This window comes from Raphanus sativus, chromosome 2 (genome assembly GCF_000801105.2).
Source record: "Raphanus sativus cultivar WK10039 chromosome 2, ASM80110v3, whole genome shotgun sequence".
Lineage (NCBI taxonomy): Eukaryota > Viridiplantae > Streptophyta > Magnoliopsida > Brassicales > Brassicaceae > Raphanus > Raphanus sativus.
In genome coordinates this window covers 32,190,473-32,206,513 of record NC_079512.1, presented here as the reverse complement: position 1 = coordinate 32,206,513, position 16,041 = coordinate 32,190,473, and the positions used below count along the sequence as shown (strand labels likewise).

General features: G+C 38.0%; 3 protein-coding genes across 3 annotated transcripts; 2 read left to right on the top strand and 1 right to left on the bottom strand.

Moving 5' to 3' along the window:
- The first annotated feature begins 417 nt into the window (after nucleotides 1–417).
- Nucleotides 418–1,430, top strand: LOC108842716 (15.4 kDa class V heat shock protein). The gene is made up of 2 exons (XM_018615711.2): nucleotides 418–916; nucleotides 1,026–1,430. Exons 1-2 carry the CDS (start codon nucleotides 775–777, stop codon nucleotides 1,298–1,300), a joined length of 417 nt encoding a protein of 138 aa, XP_018471213.1. The 5' UTR covers nucleotides 418–774; the 3' UTR covers nucleotides 1,301–1,430.
- Nucleotides 1,431–1,821: 391 nt separating this feature from the next.
- On the top strand, nucleotides 1,822–3,375 carry LOC108842715 (peptide methionine sulfoxide reductase B5). The gene is made up of 3 exons (XM_018615710.2): nucleotides 1,822–2,212; nucleotides 2,764–2,920; nucleotides 3,019–3,375. The coding sequence occupies exons 1-3, from the start codon at nucleotides 1,890–1,892 to the stop codon at nucleotides 3,175–3,177; spliced, it is 639 nt and encodes a 212-aa protein (XP_018471212.1). The 5' UTR covers nucleotides 1,822–1,889; the 3' UTR covers nucleotides 3,178–3,375.
- Nucleotides 3,376–3,917: 542 nt separating this feature from the next.
- Nucleotides 3,918–10,717, bottom strand: LOC108842713 (uncharacterized). Its single transcript, XM_018615708.2, has 21 exons — nucleotides 9,890–10,717; nucleotides 9,348–9,816; nucleotides 9,165–9,250; nucleotides 8,953–9,066; nucleotides 8,676–8,864; nucleotides 8,518–8,583; nucleotides 8,277–8,330; nucleotides 8,023–8,148; nucleotides 7,786–7,902; nucleotides 7,516–7,623; nucleotides 7,300–7,426; nucleotides 6,919–7,056; nucleotides 6,508–6,681; nucleotides 6,155–6,423; nucleotides 5,823–6,005; nucleotides 5,357–5,534; nucleotides 5,039–5,262; nucleotides 4,763–4,952; nucleotides 4,472–4,697; nucleotides 4,227–4,382; nucleotides 3,918–4,135 (listed from the first exon to the last, which is right to left on the bottom strand). The coding sequence occupies exons 1-21, from the start codon at nucleotides 10,604–10,606 to the stop codon at nucleotides 4,045–4,047; spliced, it is 4,002 nt and encodes a 1,333-aa protein (XP_018471210.2). The 5' UTR covers nucleotides 10,607–10,717; the 3' UTR covers nucleotides 3,918–4,044.
- Nucleotides 10,718–16,041: the final 5,324 nt, after the last annotated feature.

Sequence of the window (16,041 nt, the reverse complement as noted above, 5' to 3'; positions counted from 1 at the left end):
AACAGGGGGTCCTGTAATTTCTCTCTTTTTCTCTTACCGTCCTGTTAATTTTCCTCTTTGGTAATTTTGAAATCAAAAATAATAATTTTGTTCTGAAAAAAATCAAGTGGTGTTTATATATCTGCAACTTGGGCGGTCGAAGCAAACGAGTGGTTGGGAAATGGGAATACTGTCTGCGAAAGAATTATTTTATTATTGTTATTGAAAGTTACATTTAGATAGCCATGCCTAAAATATCTTAAAATTATGTCCATGAACTGTCCTAATTTTATACTTCTATATATAAATTTTATTGTTTCGTGAGCTTTAAGCTAGGATCAGTTTGGTGACAATATTATTGAACACTTTGTAAGATCTTTTTATTTGAAGGGAACCATTGTTTTATACCATAAAACCATGGATTTCTCAAAAAAACCATGGTTTTATACCTTTGTTTAGTGGTCAGTCGTCATCGATGACAATATCGAGAACCAATTCTCTCCTCCTCATCAAACTTTAAAGTAACAATCATTTTCAGCAAGTATTTCTTCTTCGAGAGTATCAAGAACCCCACATTTCACTCGACAAGATTACTGTTTTTTCAATTTAATATACCGTTTTAATAAATCATACGGATATTTATTTTGAAGTGTTTTTCATTGATGATATTTGATTATACAACAAGTTGCTCAAACGGATCAAGCTTAGTTCAAGTGGGTGGCATCTGTTTACTTACTATAAATAGAAACCATAATCCAAAACCAATCCACAAGAAAAAAGAATAGAGAGAAAAAAATGGACTTTCAGAGGATTCAAATGACACCATGGGAGTATCTTCTATCTTCTCGAGCTCTTAATGGCTACCAAGTTACTCAAGAGAATCATATTCGTTGGTCTCAGACTCCAGATTCTCACATTTTCTCTGTTGATCTTCCTGGTAAATTAACTAAGTATTTTCATTACCACACAATTTTTTAAAGATAATCTTGAAGATTTTTTTTTTCATTTTCTTGAACCTGTGTTCTTGTTTTTGAATTATTTATCAGGTTTGAGGAAAGAAGAAATAAAAGTGGAAATCGAAGATTCCATCTACTTAATCATACGCACGGAGACTACGGAAAGATCCCCGGAACCACCGGTCAGGAGTTTCAAAAGGAAATTCCGGTTACCGGAATCGATAGATATAACCGGGATATCAGCTGGTTATGAAGACGGTGTGTTGACTGTGACTGTACCAAAGGTGGTTTTGAGAAGGAGGAGTTTCTTTATTGATCCTTCTGATGTTCCTGAAAGTCTTCAAGTTCTTGCAAGAGCTGCTTAAACAAAGCTACTCTTGTTTCTTTATTGATCCTTCTGATGTTACTGAAAGTCTTCCTTCTTGCAAGAGCTGCTTAATAAGTAGCTTTTGTTTCTTCCTATTTTTTAATAGGAGTTTGATCTTTGCTTCACAAGTCTGGTTTCTAATCTTTTTTCCTGGTACTTAACCGGTCTATTAGTCCAAATCCTAGGTTTATGCCTTCAAGAGGAAAGGGAAAGAAAAATGGTTACTATAAGTATTGTTTGATCTCCTTGTTACTTGGTTTAAATTGGTAATGTAAACCTAAACCCAAAATTGCTAGATTTCTATAAACAGAGTTCAAAACAGTTCTGAGAAGTGTTCTCAGTTCAAAAAAGGATAAGTGTTCAACTTCTGTACCATGATCCATAAATATATGAAATCATAGTGTTCAAGTGCTAATCTTATATTGGGCTTATGGACTTTTAAGCTAAGGCCTTTAGCATGAGTCGATATTGGGCTTATGGACTTAAATATTAGGCTCACGTTAACTGAAGATTCGAGACAAAACTGAAAAAAGAATAGAAAACACTGTCGGAAGAGAGAGAGAGAGAGAGAGAGAGAGAGAGCAACAATGGCGTTGCACGTCATATCATCATCATCATCATCTTCAGCCACTTGTGTGACCTTGGCTTCCACCATCAGAGCCTTCGTTAGACCTTCTATCTCCCTCAGAACCACTCCATTTACTCGCTCTCCGTCGAAGCTTAACCTCCTTCCTCCCTCCGTCTCTCCTTCATCATTTCCTCCGCTTCGTCTTTGTAGACGAGGCTTCCAAGGTGGTCGTATCAAAGCGATGGCTTCTCCTGCTCCCGGATCGGTCAACAAGCCAGAGGAAGAGTGGCGTGCGATCCTGTCTCCTGAGCAATTCAGGATTCTAAGGGAGAAAGGCACTGAGTAAGAGGATGGATCTTCTTTTTTTTGTTTGTTTTGGTTTCATTATCGTAGATAATGCGTTTTAGATGAGTCTTTTTTATGCACTGAATTGAGATTCTCAGATAGCTATTTTGTAATCACGGTGATTTGTATCATTTGGATATGTAGTTGCATCAGCCTCTCTCATGGAAAGTTGATGGCAGTGAGTGAGTGTTTTGTGGAATTAAACTGATATCACTAGATGTAACGGACATAGGAGACACATTTTCTGAAAGATCTTTCAATAGATTTTCCTAAGATTAAAAAAGATTTATTCAAAGGTTGCATGCAAGACACATTACTCTTCTGAGCTGTCTCAAGTTGTGAGACCATGAGAAAGTTTCTTACTCTTCTTGTGTCTTTGATTTTGTTATGCCGTGTCTTCATTTGGTATGAGCTTCCTTGGTTCTCTGTTGTTTAAATGATCAGTGAGTATCTTAGGGTTTGAAGTTAGAGCTCTCAGCGAAAGCAAACCGATCATGAGCTATATAGCATTTCATTATTCTAACTGTCTGCACTTTTAAAAATGTTAGATATCCAGGAACAGGAGAATACAACAAACTATTCGAAGACGGCATCTATTCCTGTGCAGGATGTGGAACTCCTCTTTACAAATCCGCCACCAAGTTCGATTCCGGTTGTGGCTGGCCAGCCTTCTTCGACGGCATTCCCGGTGCTATAAACCGGACTGTAAGATTCTCAAATTCAAGAAATCATTATCAGACAGACTTCATTGATTTGAGAAACTAAATCGCTGAAAGTATATTTTCTTTACATGTTAAACTCAGCCTGATCCAGATGGGAGAAGAATAGAGATCACTTGTGCGGCTTGTGGAGGACATCTCGGTCATGTTTTCAAAGGAGAAGGTTTCCCTACACCTACCGATGAGCGACACTGTGTGAACAGTGTCTCTCTCAAGTTCGCACCAGGGAATTCAACCTTGTAATAATAATGCACTTGTGTTGTGTAATCCTATTGTCTATTTCTCCTGCACGGTGTTTTTGTCTTGCTTGGTGAAACTACTGTTAGTTTCAACTCCAAGTAATGAGGTCGCTGAATTAAGTCCTTGTGACTCTTCGTATTGTCATAAACATGTATAAGATCTCACCCAAGCTTGTGAATAAAGTAACATCACTTGTTTGTAGATCAGAGTTGCGGCATGTGTCTTTTACTCGATATAATGGAATTTTACTCTGTAATACCAATTTTGATTCACTTGCTTTCACCGAGCAAATGCAAACACTTCATCGAACCACAAACTACTACTAACCAACATCGGTCAGTTTGTAAAACTTATCATTCTCTATTGTTTCCAAAACTTAAAGAGAGCTGATGCCATTCAAATTTAAAGGATGTGTTGAATCAAATCTCTTGGTTGCTTGCTTCTTTTTTCGGGCCACTGATGCTCTGCTTAATCCTTTTCAGATGTCAAACCTAACATGATATGTTCTTTTTTTCTTAGCTTTTAGATTACATGAAGCTTTTTCCCCTTAAACTTATACATTATAGTGTATATTCTATCATCTGCTATGTTCAGACCAGCCCTGAGCTTTCAGCCATGAAAGTAGTAAATTACTCTGAATTAACTCATGATCTCAGGATTTGACGACACAAATTTCGTTAATTCAATTGATTTATAGGTCATTCCAACACGATTCAAGAGGCTGTGACAACAGACAGAAGAAATGACGCAGAAGCAGTTTGTCAAGTTGATTACAGAAAAGCCTAAAACAAAGTCGAGTTGTGGGAGAGTGCACTTCATACAAAAACTAAAAACGGAAACACAACAAAGTTTGGAAACAAAGTAAGAAAGTCATCTGCTGGTTATGAGCTTCAGAAGCTCAACCGCCTCCTTTAATCTTCTTCCCTCGCTCTTTTCTTTTCCACTCTGACCCTTAACATTCCTGAAATGAAATCACACCAAAGTATTAAAACATTTTTGATTCATTCTTTCTTAATTGAATGAGTAGACGCTGGTGTTTCTAGAGTATTAACCTCTTCTCCATATTTGCCTTACGAGTCAGCTCCTCAACTAAGGCGTGTAGTCGTTTTACCAACGCAGGAAGGTTCCGAACTGCTTCTACGCCTTTGTGACTTCTGCATATCTTCTTCAGAACATCTGATACTATGAAATATGCTTCTTCTTTGTTCCTGAAAAAGAGAGAAAAAAAAGCAATATAAGAATGATAAAAGATTAAACTGCAATCTTAAATAGTGTATTCTTTTAAGAAAATGAAGACCTGAGTAGTTCCCAGAAAATTGTCTGGATGGATCCTTTCGTGTCTATTAACTCATCTGCCATTTGTGGGTAACGAGCCAGGTGCCTCAAAGTTGAGAGTGCATGTTTTGCAACTTCTTGATCAGGGATGCTTCTGCTTGCAGACCGAATCAGTGTTAGCAACTTGTCTATCGCTCCAGCTGCCACAAGCTCTTCACAGCATTTCTCAGAGTATTTTGTCGCCGAATCTGTAGAGGGAACATGTTATAGTCTGACTGTTCACGTTGTTCAGAGGAAGCTGAGGAACGCTTACCCAAAGTTTCACAGATGTGCAGAATGTTGTGGACCTTTTTCATGCTGAGTAGTTCCGAAAGCGCAGAGAGAAGCTTGTTTATTAACCGTTTCCTGTCATCTATGTTTGCTGCAGAAGTTTGCATTCTTACTCTCAATTCTAGAACTTGAGCCTTTGCGGCTTTGCGTGTGAGATAGCCTCTCCAGTGTGACTGACAGAATCAAGGGTAATGAAACTTAGTTATTACTTTAAGTGAAGAAAAACAAAAGATGAAAAGTAGCTTTGGTCATTTCTTACTTGAATCATGACAATGTAACGTCTTTCCATAGAAGTTCTTCGCCTGGCAAACACACCTCGAATATGCTTTTGTATCAAGACTGCTGATTTTCTTCTAACGTTCTGTGAATGGAGAAACCTCCACCAACGCTGCAGCTTAATGACGGAACGTAGCAGTTCTGTCATCTCAACGCTGTGTTGCGAAAGTTCGGAAACGCCTTCGTCAACTTTTGTATAAGAAGCCCCTGAGATCATTTAATTTAGTAACCTATAATTCCCTCCCAGAAAAAAAAATAATAATCAGCTTAAGGTAAGGCACTAGAGAAATTGCTTAGTCACCTTGAACCCTCCTTCTAACAATTTGTCCTCTAACGAGTCGTTGAAGCTCTGTGGCTGCATGCTTGTAGCCATGAAATGACGTAATGCAGTTACATTTTCGAATAGCACTTTGAATGCATATTGTTGCCTCTCTCTGAAGATAAAACTTCCTTCTCGCCAGCCAACCACGGCAGTATCTCTGCAGTTAGTTGCAGAAAGTTAATAAAGGATGCAGGGCCTAGGGGTAGAGTATACATGGCAGCAGCAAGTCATACACGTAGATTCTAGCTGTGGCTTTATGTAAGAATTCTCAAGCGAAAATAAAGGCAGATAAGACAGGATGAAGAAATATCAAGGCAAATAAAAGAAGTGACAACTTGGGACACGTAGAGGGTAACATAGAGCAGTTAACTTAACCACGAAATCAACTGAGAACTGAGTAATGAATAATACATATGCAAAACATGGAAGGCCTGAATATACTTACTTGAATAAGTACGGAAGACAACTTGTAATTGCCATAGATTTTACGTATGATCCTTCCACGAACATAAGCTTGGATGGTGATAGAGGAGATAACTTTTTCCTTATAACTCCTCCAAGCTAGCTGAATTTTGAGTGCTGCTTTCAGCTCATGATGAAGGTGTCGCTGATGCTTCCTTACAGCTTTCTGAATGACCAAAACAGATTTCCTCAACTTGATGAAGCGACTTTGTTCAACAATGAATTTGACATAACTTGCTACAGGTTTTAAGTTGGAACTGAGAACAGAGTAATGGACAGTACATAAGCGAAACATGAAGACCTGAATTTACTTACTTGAATAACTACGCAAGACAACTTGTACTTGTAATTCATTCTACGTGTGATCCATCCACGAACATAAGATTGGATGGTGATAGAAGAGATAACTTTGTCCTTATAACTCCTCCAAGCTAGCTGAATTTTGAGTGCTGCTTTCAGGTCTCGCTGATGTCTCCTTACAGCATTCTGAATGACCAAAACAGATTTCCTCAACTTCACGAAGCGACTTCGTTCAACAATGAACTTTACATATCTTGCTACAGATTGTAAGTTGACCGATCTTTCTGCAGGGATAACAAAACTTTAACCAGCTAATAACTTGTTGATCTGTTAATTGCAATAAATACTCAGAAACAGATAATAATTACCTGATAGCTGTAAAGTAACTTCCTGAACAGTGTATTTTTCAAGAACTTTTATATGTTTCACTGACAACCATGTCCGAACAGCAGCTTGTAAGAAGCAGACTGCTCTCATTTTCTTCCTAAACTTGCGGCGTGCATGAAGTCCCCTGAAATTTGATTGTATGACCACTGCTGCTTCTGTAAGAAAGAGTCGGGAGATATACTATCAAATATTGAAAGATTCAATTCTTAGTCTACCCAGAAATGAAAAGTAGATAATAATCACCCAACAGAGTAAAACGATACGATCAATATCTATATGCAGCATACAAAAAAAAGTACCATCTATAAGAGTTATAACATAAAAAGGTGATGGATATCGAAATCAGCTTTTGATATAAAAGTTGAGAAGAGTAGACAGAATACTTGAATCACCTCGTTCAAAATCCATTGTGCATTTCCTAGACAAGGAATCTTGCGGAGTATGGCTAATAAGTTCTCCAACAGAATTTTGGCTTTGGTTGGCCATGTCCTGCCACCAGGCTTTGATTGCTCGGAAAGTTTTAGTAGCATCTACAAGTAGTATCACACTTTTGACAATCAAAACCAGGATACGTGTATATTATCACCAAGCATGCTGCTGAGAAACTCAACTAGCAACTAGGTTGGCAACTATGAGAAACAAAAAAAATAATAATAAAGGAAACGAAGGACTGAAAACCACTGATAAGACTTGCAGGCATCAAAATGAACAGGTGCGTTTCCTCAGTTATAAGATCATATACTTTATCAAGTCATAAAGAGATAAATGGGAACCTTCTCCGTTTTCTCTGTCCGGTTCCTCATTTCTATCTGCTTCGGAGATGCTGCAACTGATGCGCGAATATCTCTTCTCCTGAGTTTGACAGCTAGAGCACAGCAACTTATGAAAGTTCAGTTGCTCCTGCCAAAACAAGGAATTTTAAAAATAATTGTCAATGGGAATACAAATTTCCATCCAGAAAACTAATCAAGTGTGGCAATAAACAATACCATATTTTCCTTGACGATCAGCTTCGATGATAAGAAAGCCAACAGTATAATCACACTTTGGTTGCTAACTACTGCATTATGTTCCAGTAGGTCACCAATCTGTAGAACCTAGAGAGATCAACATTATATGTCAATGGAAGCAGACCATCGAATGCAAAAGAAACAAAGGGCAGGAGCCTTACTGTATTTCAGTTTTGATATCTCTAATAATCCACTTTCTTAGGATAAACTTAAGAAGAACTAATACACTCACAGGCTGAATACTATTACCTCAGGAAAACTTCCCAAAAGTGCTGTCAACTTTTGCGATAGAATGAAGTTTTGAACTGCATCATGGTAATCGGTATTGGACATTACCGATCGTGGGCCTTGTTGACCACCAGGATCCTGATGCAAATATTTATTCAGAAAATGTAGCACGGCATGTATTTATAAGATGCGTGAAGAAAAATGGCCTAGGTAAATCTCAATGCAATGAAACTGATTTGAGTTAAGAAGATTTCATACCTCTTTGTTAAGACAAGGACAGCAAACTTCTCGCCGAAAATAGTAGTCAAGTAAGAACCATATTCCCTTTCCATCAACCAACGATGCAAAGTTTTCTACCTTGAAGTCATTCTTCTTGGTGATTGACTGAGTATAGAATACAAGGCGTGCATATATTATACATGGTTAGACATACAGAACATAGGCAAAGAAAGCACCCACAACTTGGGAGAAACAAGGTTTTAAGAACAGCATAGTAAGATATAATAAAGTACCTGAATCCAGTTTAACAGCATTTCCAGAGGAGTAGACATGGTAATTTGATTATTCTGTAAGGAAACCCAAAAAAAATTAATTGGAGAGAGAAAAATAATATAACTAGAGAAGTATCACCACTAAAGATCTGACTGAGAGTCGTTTAGTTGAAACTACAAATAGATTTTAAAATAACTAACAATGGCTAGCAATTGGAAAGAACAATGTGAACCAAGGATATCAATTGAGCCTTAGGCTTACCTGTTCCAGCCCCTGGACTTTGTAGATTTCCTCCGTCAAGAGTTTCCCATTGATCAGAAGAGGCAGCTGCCCATTTCACAGAGAATACATAATCATTTACCAATGAAAAATGTAGAAATCCGCCAGAAAGTGGACAAAAGAAAACAAGAGACACTCACCTGCAAATGTACAAAAATGTTCCATAGCAGTGAAATAGTGAGCTCTCTGTCACCATCTGCAACATCTTCTATAGTTATCATCATTCCTTCGTCATCTTTCAACGGAACACCAGCATCCTTCAGATACTGAAGTGCAACTCTATAATTGGCCAAGTTCTTCTTTCGATTGTCGGATGGAACTACCATTTTCTGTTTGATCAAAAGCATAATACGGTAAAACTCAGTCCCTACACACGACAGAAATGGAAGTCAAATTAGAAACCAAAATTTGACAAACCGTGAGAATGGATGGATCATGAAGAAGTAGTTGAATGGCTCTGCAGAGCCGCACGCCATCTTGGAGGTCACCAAACAAGTCGCTCGCTCTAAATTCATATTCAGCTATAGGAGACTGCAAGAGTCACCCAATTATTGAAGTGAGCAAAACATTATATATTAACAATCTAGATCTAATATAAGACATTGCATTAAATCTTCACTAAAAGTTACCTGCTGATAAGGTATTTTGTACCCTATAATCACTAGATGCGCTAGGAGATTCCCTTCTCCATGCATTACATCAGAGGGCAAGAGTTCTATATTCAAAGCGGAATAAGGAAAATTAGTCGCTATAAACATGACAAAGGCAAGGCAAGCAACCAACACACTAAACAGCAAAATCTAAGAGCTTACCACTTAGAAGTTGATGGCTAGACTTTATGCTAGATTTCTCTGAAAACAAGAGGGGTGAGCCACCATCTATCCCATCAATCCCATACTTGAGCGAAATACAGCTTTGAGATTTAGCTCTATCTAATATAAGAACAAGCAACAGAATCCTCTTCAAAATCACGGTCCCAAGGGCTTCATAGTACCCAGGCCTGTATAAACCCTCAACCATCTTGTTATAGGCAAAGGCTCTAGCAAGGCCGTCATGGGAGAAAAACTGCTTGTTGATTACCATCTTCAAGAATGCCATTTCTTGATCTGAGTTAACTTCAGCGTCAGACAAAAAGGAATCGCCGCCAAAGATGATATACAACCCTAAACGAAGCCAAACTTGGTTGTAACACATCAGCGCCTTGACGGCCTTCTCCTTAAGTCCAAAATCAGTTACAAGAGGGCATTGTGGTTTCATCTTTATCCTCCCTTCATCGATATTCTGAAACAAGAACAATGAGATTGAAATGAAAATAGCAAAAAGACACAGTCGTTGGATACACAAGAATACTCACCTTGGTGACACGGGTCATCACATCGAAAATCTCCTTGCAACTTCCCAAACTCAAATGAAACTGCATCCTCTGCTTCAAATCATCTAAACTACAGACTTCTTTCAAAGACTCCCTCAGCGTTGAATACTTGGCGCCACTCAAGGATGATCCAATATCTGATCCTTTCTCGCCACACCAACCTAAAGTCCTCGACTTTTTAGGGCTACGCCACATCGTATCGACACCCACTGATTTACCTCTCCGTAAACCCTCGCAACTATCTCTCTTCCCCTGTCTGAAGCTACCAACAGCAGATCCCTTCTCTAACGGATCGCAACCGCAACTCTCAGGGTTCTCGAACAAGAAATTGAGCCACACAGTGAGCGATTTAGCGAGAGATCTAAGACTCTTCTCTTTAATCAACTCGGCCTTGCGAGAAGACTGCAACTGCTGAAGCTCGAACGCCCTGAGCCGCCTCGAGGAAGCTGCTGCGGCCTTGGAGCGAGACGCTTGAGAAGGAAGGAGCGAGGGACGGCGGAGGTTGGAGGAGGAGGATTTGGGAGTTTGCTTCGATGCGGTGAAGAGCTGCGGCGGATACGGAGTGTTACCGAGATTTGGCTTAGCTACGGAAGGACGCCGCGGAGTTTTGAAATTGGATACGTCGGTGAAGAGCGATGGCGGAGGATTACGAGGCCGCGGCGCCGGTGTAGCGCACGGTGGTTCGTTTTCTTCATTCATCGGATCGGAGATTCGTGAGAGTGTGAGAGTCTGAGAGGGAGAGGGAGAGGGAGAGGGAGAGACGTTGTTTTAAGATCTCTCTAGAGAGTTTTTTCTTTTGAATTTTGAAAATTCGAAAAGACGATGGGAATAAATTTAAAACGGCAAACACTATTGCAACCGCGCCACTTTATTTTATCCGGTCCAGAAATCTTGCCGTTTTTGCAGAGAATAAAAAACGGCCAGGCGTGTTTTGTTTCGTAGAACTAGAACTAATATATAATTAAAATTTAGATTTGAGGAGGAGTTTTGGAGGAGGACGTGGAGTTTAATTTTTTTTAAATAAATAAATATTCAAAATTTAAAATAAAAGTTTTATAAATAATTTCAAAAAGAATTCCGGATTTCAAATTAAAAGTTTGACTGTTTGAGTTTTAAAAAATAAGATAAAAATTAAAAAAAAAGTTCTAATTCAAAACATATTATTCAATTATACGTAAGGGTGTCAAATTAAGATTTTTTTTAATTTATAATCGTGATGCCGTGAATTGATAAGTTGCTTTTATGATAATCGAGGTCAGTATGGATATTGAAACTCTTAACTTATTCTATTTAACTTGCACCAATCATAGAATCTTACTTTGAGATAAAATAATTAAGACCCAAGAATGAGTCTAGACGTACAATGATCTTGCTGTACTACTTAACCTTGTCACTAATGAACTACTATGAAAGAAACTAACACTAATAGTACATGCAGGTTTCGATTAAATTTAATTAAGCTCAAGATTATGCTAATCTATACAAATTTCAAGGAATCAGAATCTCATGATGCATTATATATTGACTGACATATTTTCACTAACCATAGAAAGCGTTTTTATGTCCACAAGTTATCTTGGACATATAAGTAATTAATGTGCAATATGCACAACATTTTTTTTGTAACATCAATATGCGCATATAAATACAATACTTATTACACTACAAGAAAACATCGTGATTCTGACGGATATTTTCCTCGGTATGTCCTCGGAATAACGGTATTCCGAGGACATACCGACGAAAAACGTCGTCGGAAAAATTTGGTCGGAAAGTTCAGATTCCTCGGAAATCCCTCGGAAATTTCCGAGGAAATTCTGAGGACACTAGTTTCCGACGAAATTCCGAAGAACGTTTTTGAGGACCATTTCGTCGGTATTTCCTCGGATATGTCCGATAGAATATTCCTCGGAAATGCGTCGGTATATTTCCGAGGACATTTCGAGGACATATGCCCTCGGAAATTTCCGAGGGCTGTGTCCTCGATAAAGTCCTCGGACATATACCGACGCTTTTCCGAGGATGTGTATCCCTCGGAATATTCCGACGACCCTTTCCTCGGAATATTCCGAGGGATACACTTCCTCGGAATTTTCCCAATTTTTTTTTTTATAAAATTGTAAATTAATTTGTTTTTAATTGGAATTAGAAAATATAAAATTAGAATTAGAATTGAAAGAAAACATATTAGATAATATTCAAAGTTGTACAAATTAAAATAAAACATTCAGAGTTTTTGAAAAAAAAAAAAGAAACTACGGGAACTGCTCGTTCGGGTACATTCTCTTCATCATTTCCATCATTCTCTCGTTCTGCCTCCTCGTTTCCTCCCATCCCGCCTGTTGATCCGCCATCCTGGTCTCCAACGCAGCAATGCGGTCATCCCTGTCCTTCAACTGATCCATAAATACTGCTGGATCAACTGAGGACGATGGTGCACAAGGAGGAACCGACTGGGATCGACGACCCAAACCGACCAAACGTCCCTTCTTCTTCGGTACCGACTGAAATAGAAAATAAATAAATTTAAATAATAGAAAAGATGATAAATGAAAATAAAATAAATGAATTGAACTTTTAAAGAAGAACATACCGATGCAACGATTTCGTTGATTCGAATCCGGGACAAGTTGGTAGAAGCCGTCGAAGTGGCGTCCATGTCGGTTTGAAGCTGAGATAGACGGATCTCTTCGTCTTCCTTCTGAGTTTGGATCAGGTCGATCACATCCCTCACAACACCATCATCAATCAGCCCAGTATGCTTGTTGGTATGCGCCTTCCTATATAGGAGGAGATCATCAACCGGCTCGCCATCATTTTCTTCCGCCTTGAAATAAACATAAGTTAAACAAACGTTAGAAATTAGAATAAATGCATAAAAAATAAAATAAACATATTTAAATAATTGGAAGAAAAAAAAATTGAACTTACCAAGCGATCTCTGAGAGTGGCAATAGTCTGGGCACCCAAATTGTGCTTGTACATGCCCTTCCCGCCACGATCGCTCTTGCGGTTGTTGGAGTTGGTCAAGGAGATTTCTTTCGTCTCCTCCTTGTTCCAATGCACACACAACTCCTTCCAGACGGTGGGGTTGATCGACTGCGGGACCTTTTAATAAATAAAAAAAATAGTTAAATAAATTCAAAAATAGTTTAAAAAACTTTTAAAAAATAGTTTAATAAATAAAAAAAACCTCGTTGGCGAGCCACTTCTGCTTCCACTCGTAGATCTGCTTCCCATAGTTGTCCATAACTTTATGGACGAAGGCGTTACGGATAAAGGGTGTATGATCGGAATGCCAGTTGAACTCTTGCTGGAAAAAAACACAATTAGTAGAAATTTTATATTAAAGATTAAAAATATAAATAAAAAATTAGAATACTTACCGCAAACTGACGAAACCACATCTGCTGGTCCTCGAGAGGGAAGTGAGTGAAAGTCGGATATCCCTTCTCGAGGGTCGATTTCATCATACGGTTGATCCACCCGCTGATCCCGTTCTTAGATCGGTCGAACCTAAAATAAGGAACAAATTATTAATAATGAATGAAATTTTAATGAAAGAAAAAAAAGACGTTTAATTACCATGTTTGACCGAGTCCCCGTGGCTCCGGAGTAAGATAGGGAAGATGCTCACGACCGGGCTGTTGAACCAACTGTTCAACAGTCATCACTCCCGGAACCACTGGAGGAGCAGGAGAGTGTGCAGCAGCGGGAGCAGAAACCGGAGAGGGAGATGTATGGTAAGAGCTCTGTGGCGATGAAGAATCCCGAGAGTGGCTGGACGAACCCCGAGAGTGGCTCGCCGTACCACCACGACCTCGTGGTGCGGAACGACGAGGTCGAACCCGGGGCTGATCACCAGTAGACCTGTAAATTAAAAAAAAAAGTTTTAGTCAATAAAAATTGAAAAAATATTTAAATACAGATTTTAATCACAAAAATAGTTTTAGTCAATATAAATTGAAAAAATATTTAAAAATAGATTTTAATCACAAAAATATAAATATAATTAGAAAAAATAGTTTTTAATAAAAAAAAGGTTTCAAAAATATTAAAAATGTTTAATAAGTATAGAAATGATTTTATAATTCAAAAAATAGATTTTATATATAAAAAACGTTTTCATAATTATTATTTCGATTTTTAAAAATCTAAAAAATAGATTTAATCACAAAAATATAAATATAATTACAAAAAATAGTTTTTAATCATAAAAAGGTTTCATAAATATTTAAAATGTTTAATAAATATAGAAATGATTTTATAGTTCAAAAAATAGATTTTCTATACAAAAAACGTTTTCATAATTATTAATTCGATTTTAAAAACACAAAATTAAGAATAAACTTTCAAAAAACTTCTAAATCAACTCAATACAAACAATAATCACAATCAAACTCCCATTACACAATCCTACCAATCACCCTAAAAAAAATCTATCTAAAAACTTCTAAAATCATCACATCTACTTAAACCCCCACCAAATCGAATCTAATAGAGTGGGATAGGGTCCTTACATGATTTATGGATGAAATTGAAGAGGATTAGGGAGGATTCGCCGGAAATCGCCGCGGGAGAAGAGAGTGGTCGGCGGAGATCGCGAGAAGAAGAAGAGAGAAATGGGGAAGAAGAAGTGTTTAGGGTTTATAAAACCGAATTTCCGACGGAAAAACGGCCGTCGGAATTTCCTCGGTCCGTCGGAATTTCCTCGGAAATCAATTATTTAATTTTCGTGAAAAATTTGGCGGTTTCCTTTGCCCGGTTAAATGAAAACATTCTGAGGAAAAGAATATTCCTCGGAAATTCCTCGGTATATTCCGAGGAAATTCCGAGGAATACATGTTTGTGGTTTCAAAACATCAAATTTTTTTGCCCTATATCATTTTTTATATTAATGTAATGCATACCAATGATAATTGTTTGTTTATATGATCCTAAATCATGAAATAACAAAATTCTAAAATGAATTGTATGTATTCCCTTTACCATTCATTAAAGTGTATAAGTGTTTCTCGTATGTTGTGGGGATTTCGTTCATACATTCCGAAAACTGTTTATTATCGGGTGATACACCAATTTTTGACTTCATATTCAGTCTAAGTATTTTAATAAGGCTTATATAAGTGTTATTGAAACCGAAAAATGTTGTTTTCGACTAAAAAAACCTATATTCCTCGGAAAGCCTCGGAATTTCCGAGGAAATTCCGAGGAAAACTTATGTTTCCTCGGTATTTCCTAAGAATTCCCTCGGAATTTTCCGACGCATTTCCGAGGAAGAGAAAACCCTATAATCAAAACCCTCAATTCCTCGGGATTTCCTCGGAAATGTCCGAGGCTTTTCCGAGGAACAGATACCCTATAACCAAATACCCTAAACCGTCGGAATTCCCTCGGAATTTCCTCGGTATTCTTATATTAAAAAAAAAAAAAAAAAGGCGATGCTACTCTGTTTCGGAGTCATCATCACCAGATGATTCTGAATCTGGATCTTGGTGAAACTCTCCAATCTCTGGTTCATCCTCTACGTGAACGACGGCTTCCTCTGCGAAATCGGTTAAATCGACTACAAGGCCAACTGCAGCTAAATCTTCTGCTGCACTTAAGTTGCCAGATGTGCTTGGTTGTAGTGGGTCTTCCAGCTAAATTTTAATTTGTTTAAAGCACTCACATAAGTAAGCATCCATCCAGCAAATTCTCTCTGCTTCAGTTCTTCTAGAGCCTCCTCTGTGGCGTATCTATATTCGAACCGCTTTTCTGCCATGAAAATCCTGTACATATGATGACAATAATGTAATTAATTAAGATTTAAATTTTAACTTGTTAAAATAAAAATTTGTAAGCTAATTTATTTACCTCTCATATTGAAGAATATCTTCGCAGTTGGTGAGCAAATATGTTTGCAAATGACTGCGCTCCTGCTCAGTAAGTCGACGGTCCTTTGGTTTTCCGCTAAGTCGTCCAACATCTGTGAAGATGTCTGGAACCGTAACATGATATGTTGCCCGTTCGCCTCTATCATCATGCCGAGCAGGTCTTCTGTTTTTGGTCTGCATTACCCAGGAAATTCCGACGGAATTCCGACGGCAACGGCTCCTTCCTCGGAATTTCCTCCGTAATTTGAAAATTCCCCA

Excerpts from the sequence above, each read along its gene's own strand:
- LOC108842713 (XM_018615708.2), bottom strand. The coding sequence starts at position 10,606 with ATGAATGAAGAAAACGAACCACCGTGCGCTACACCGGCGCCGCGGCCT. Across the intron at positions 7,427-7,515 it reads TGATCGTCAAGGAAAATATG|GAGCAACTGAACTTTCATAA; the intron begins GTATTGTTTATT and ends TTGTTTTGGCAG. Across the intron at positions 4,383-4,471 it reads ATTTTCTGGGAACTACTCAG|GAACAAAGAAGAAGCATATT; the intron begins GTCTTCATTTTC and ends TCTCTTTTTCAG.
- LOC108842716 (XM_018615711.2), top strand. The coding sequence starts at position 775 with ATGGACTTTCAGAGGATTCAAATGACACCATGGGAGTATCTTCTATCT. Across the intron at positions 917-1,025 it reads TTTCTCTGTTGATCTTCCTG|GTTTGAGGAAAGAAGAAATA; the intron begins GTAAATTAACTA and ends ATTATTTATCAG.
- LOC108842715 (XM_018615710.2), top strand. The coding sequence starts at position 1,890 with ATGGCGTTGCACGTCATATCATCATCATCATCATCTTCAGCCACTTGT. Across the intron at positions 2,213-2,763 it reads CTAAGGGAGAAAGGCACTGA|ATATCCAGGAACAGGAGAAT; the intron begins GTAAGAGGATGG and ends TAAAAATGTTAG. Across the intron at positions 2,921-3,018 it reads CCGGTGCTATAAACCGGACT|CCTGATCCAGATGGGAGAAG; the intron begins GTAAGATTCTCA and ends TGTTAAACTCAG.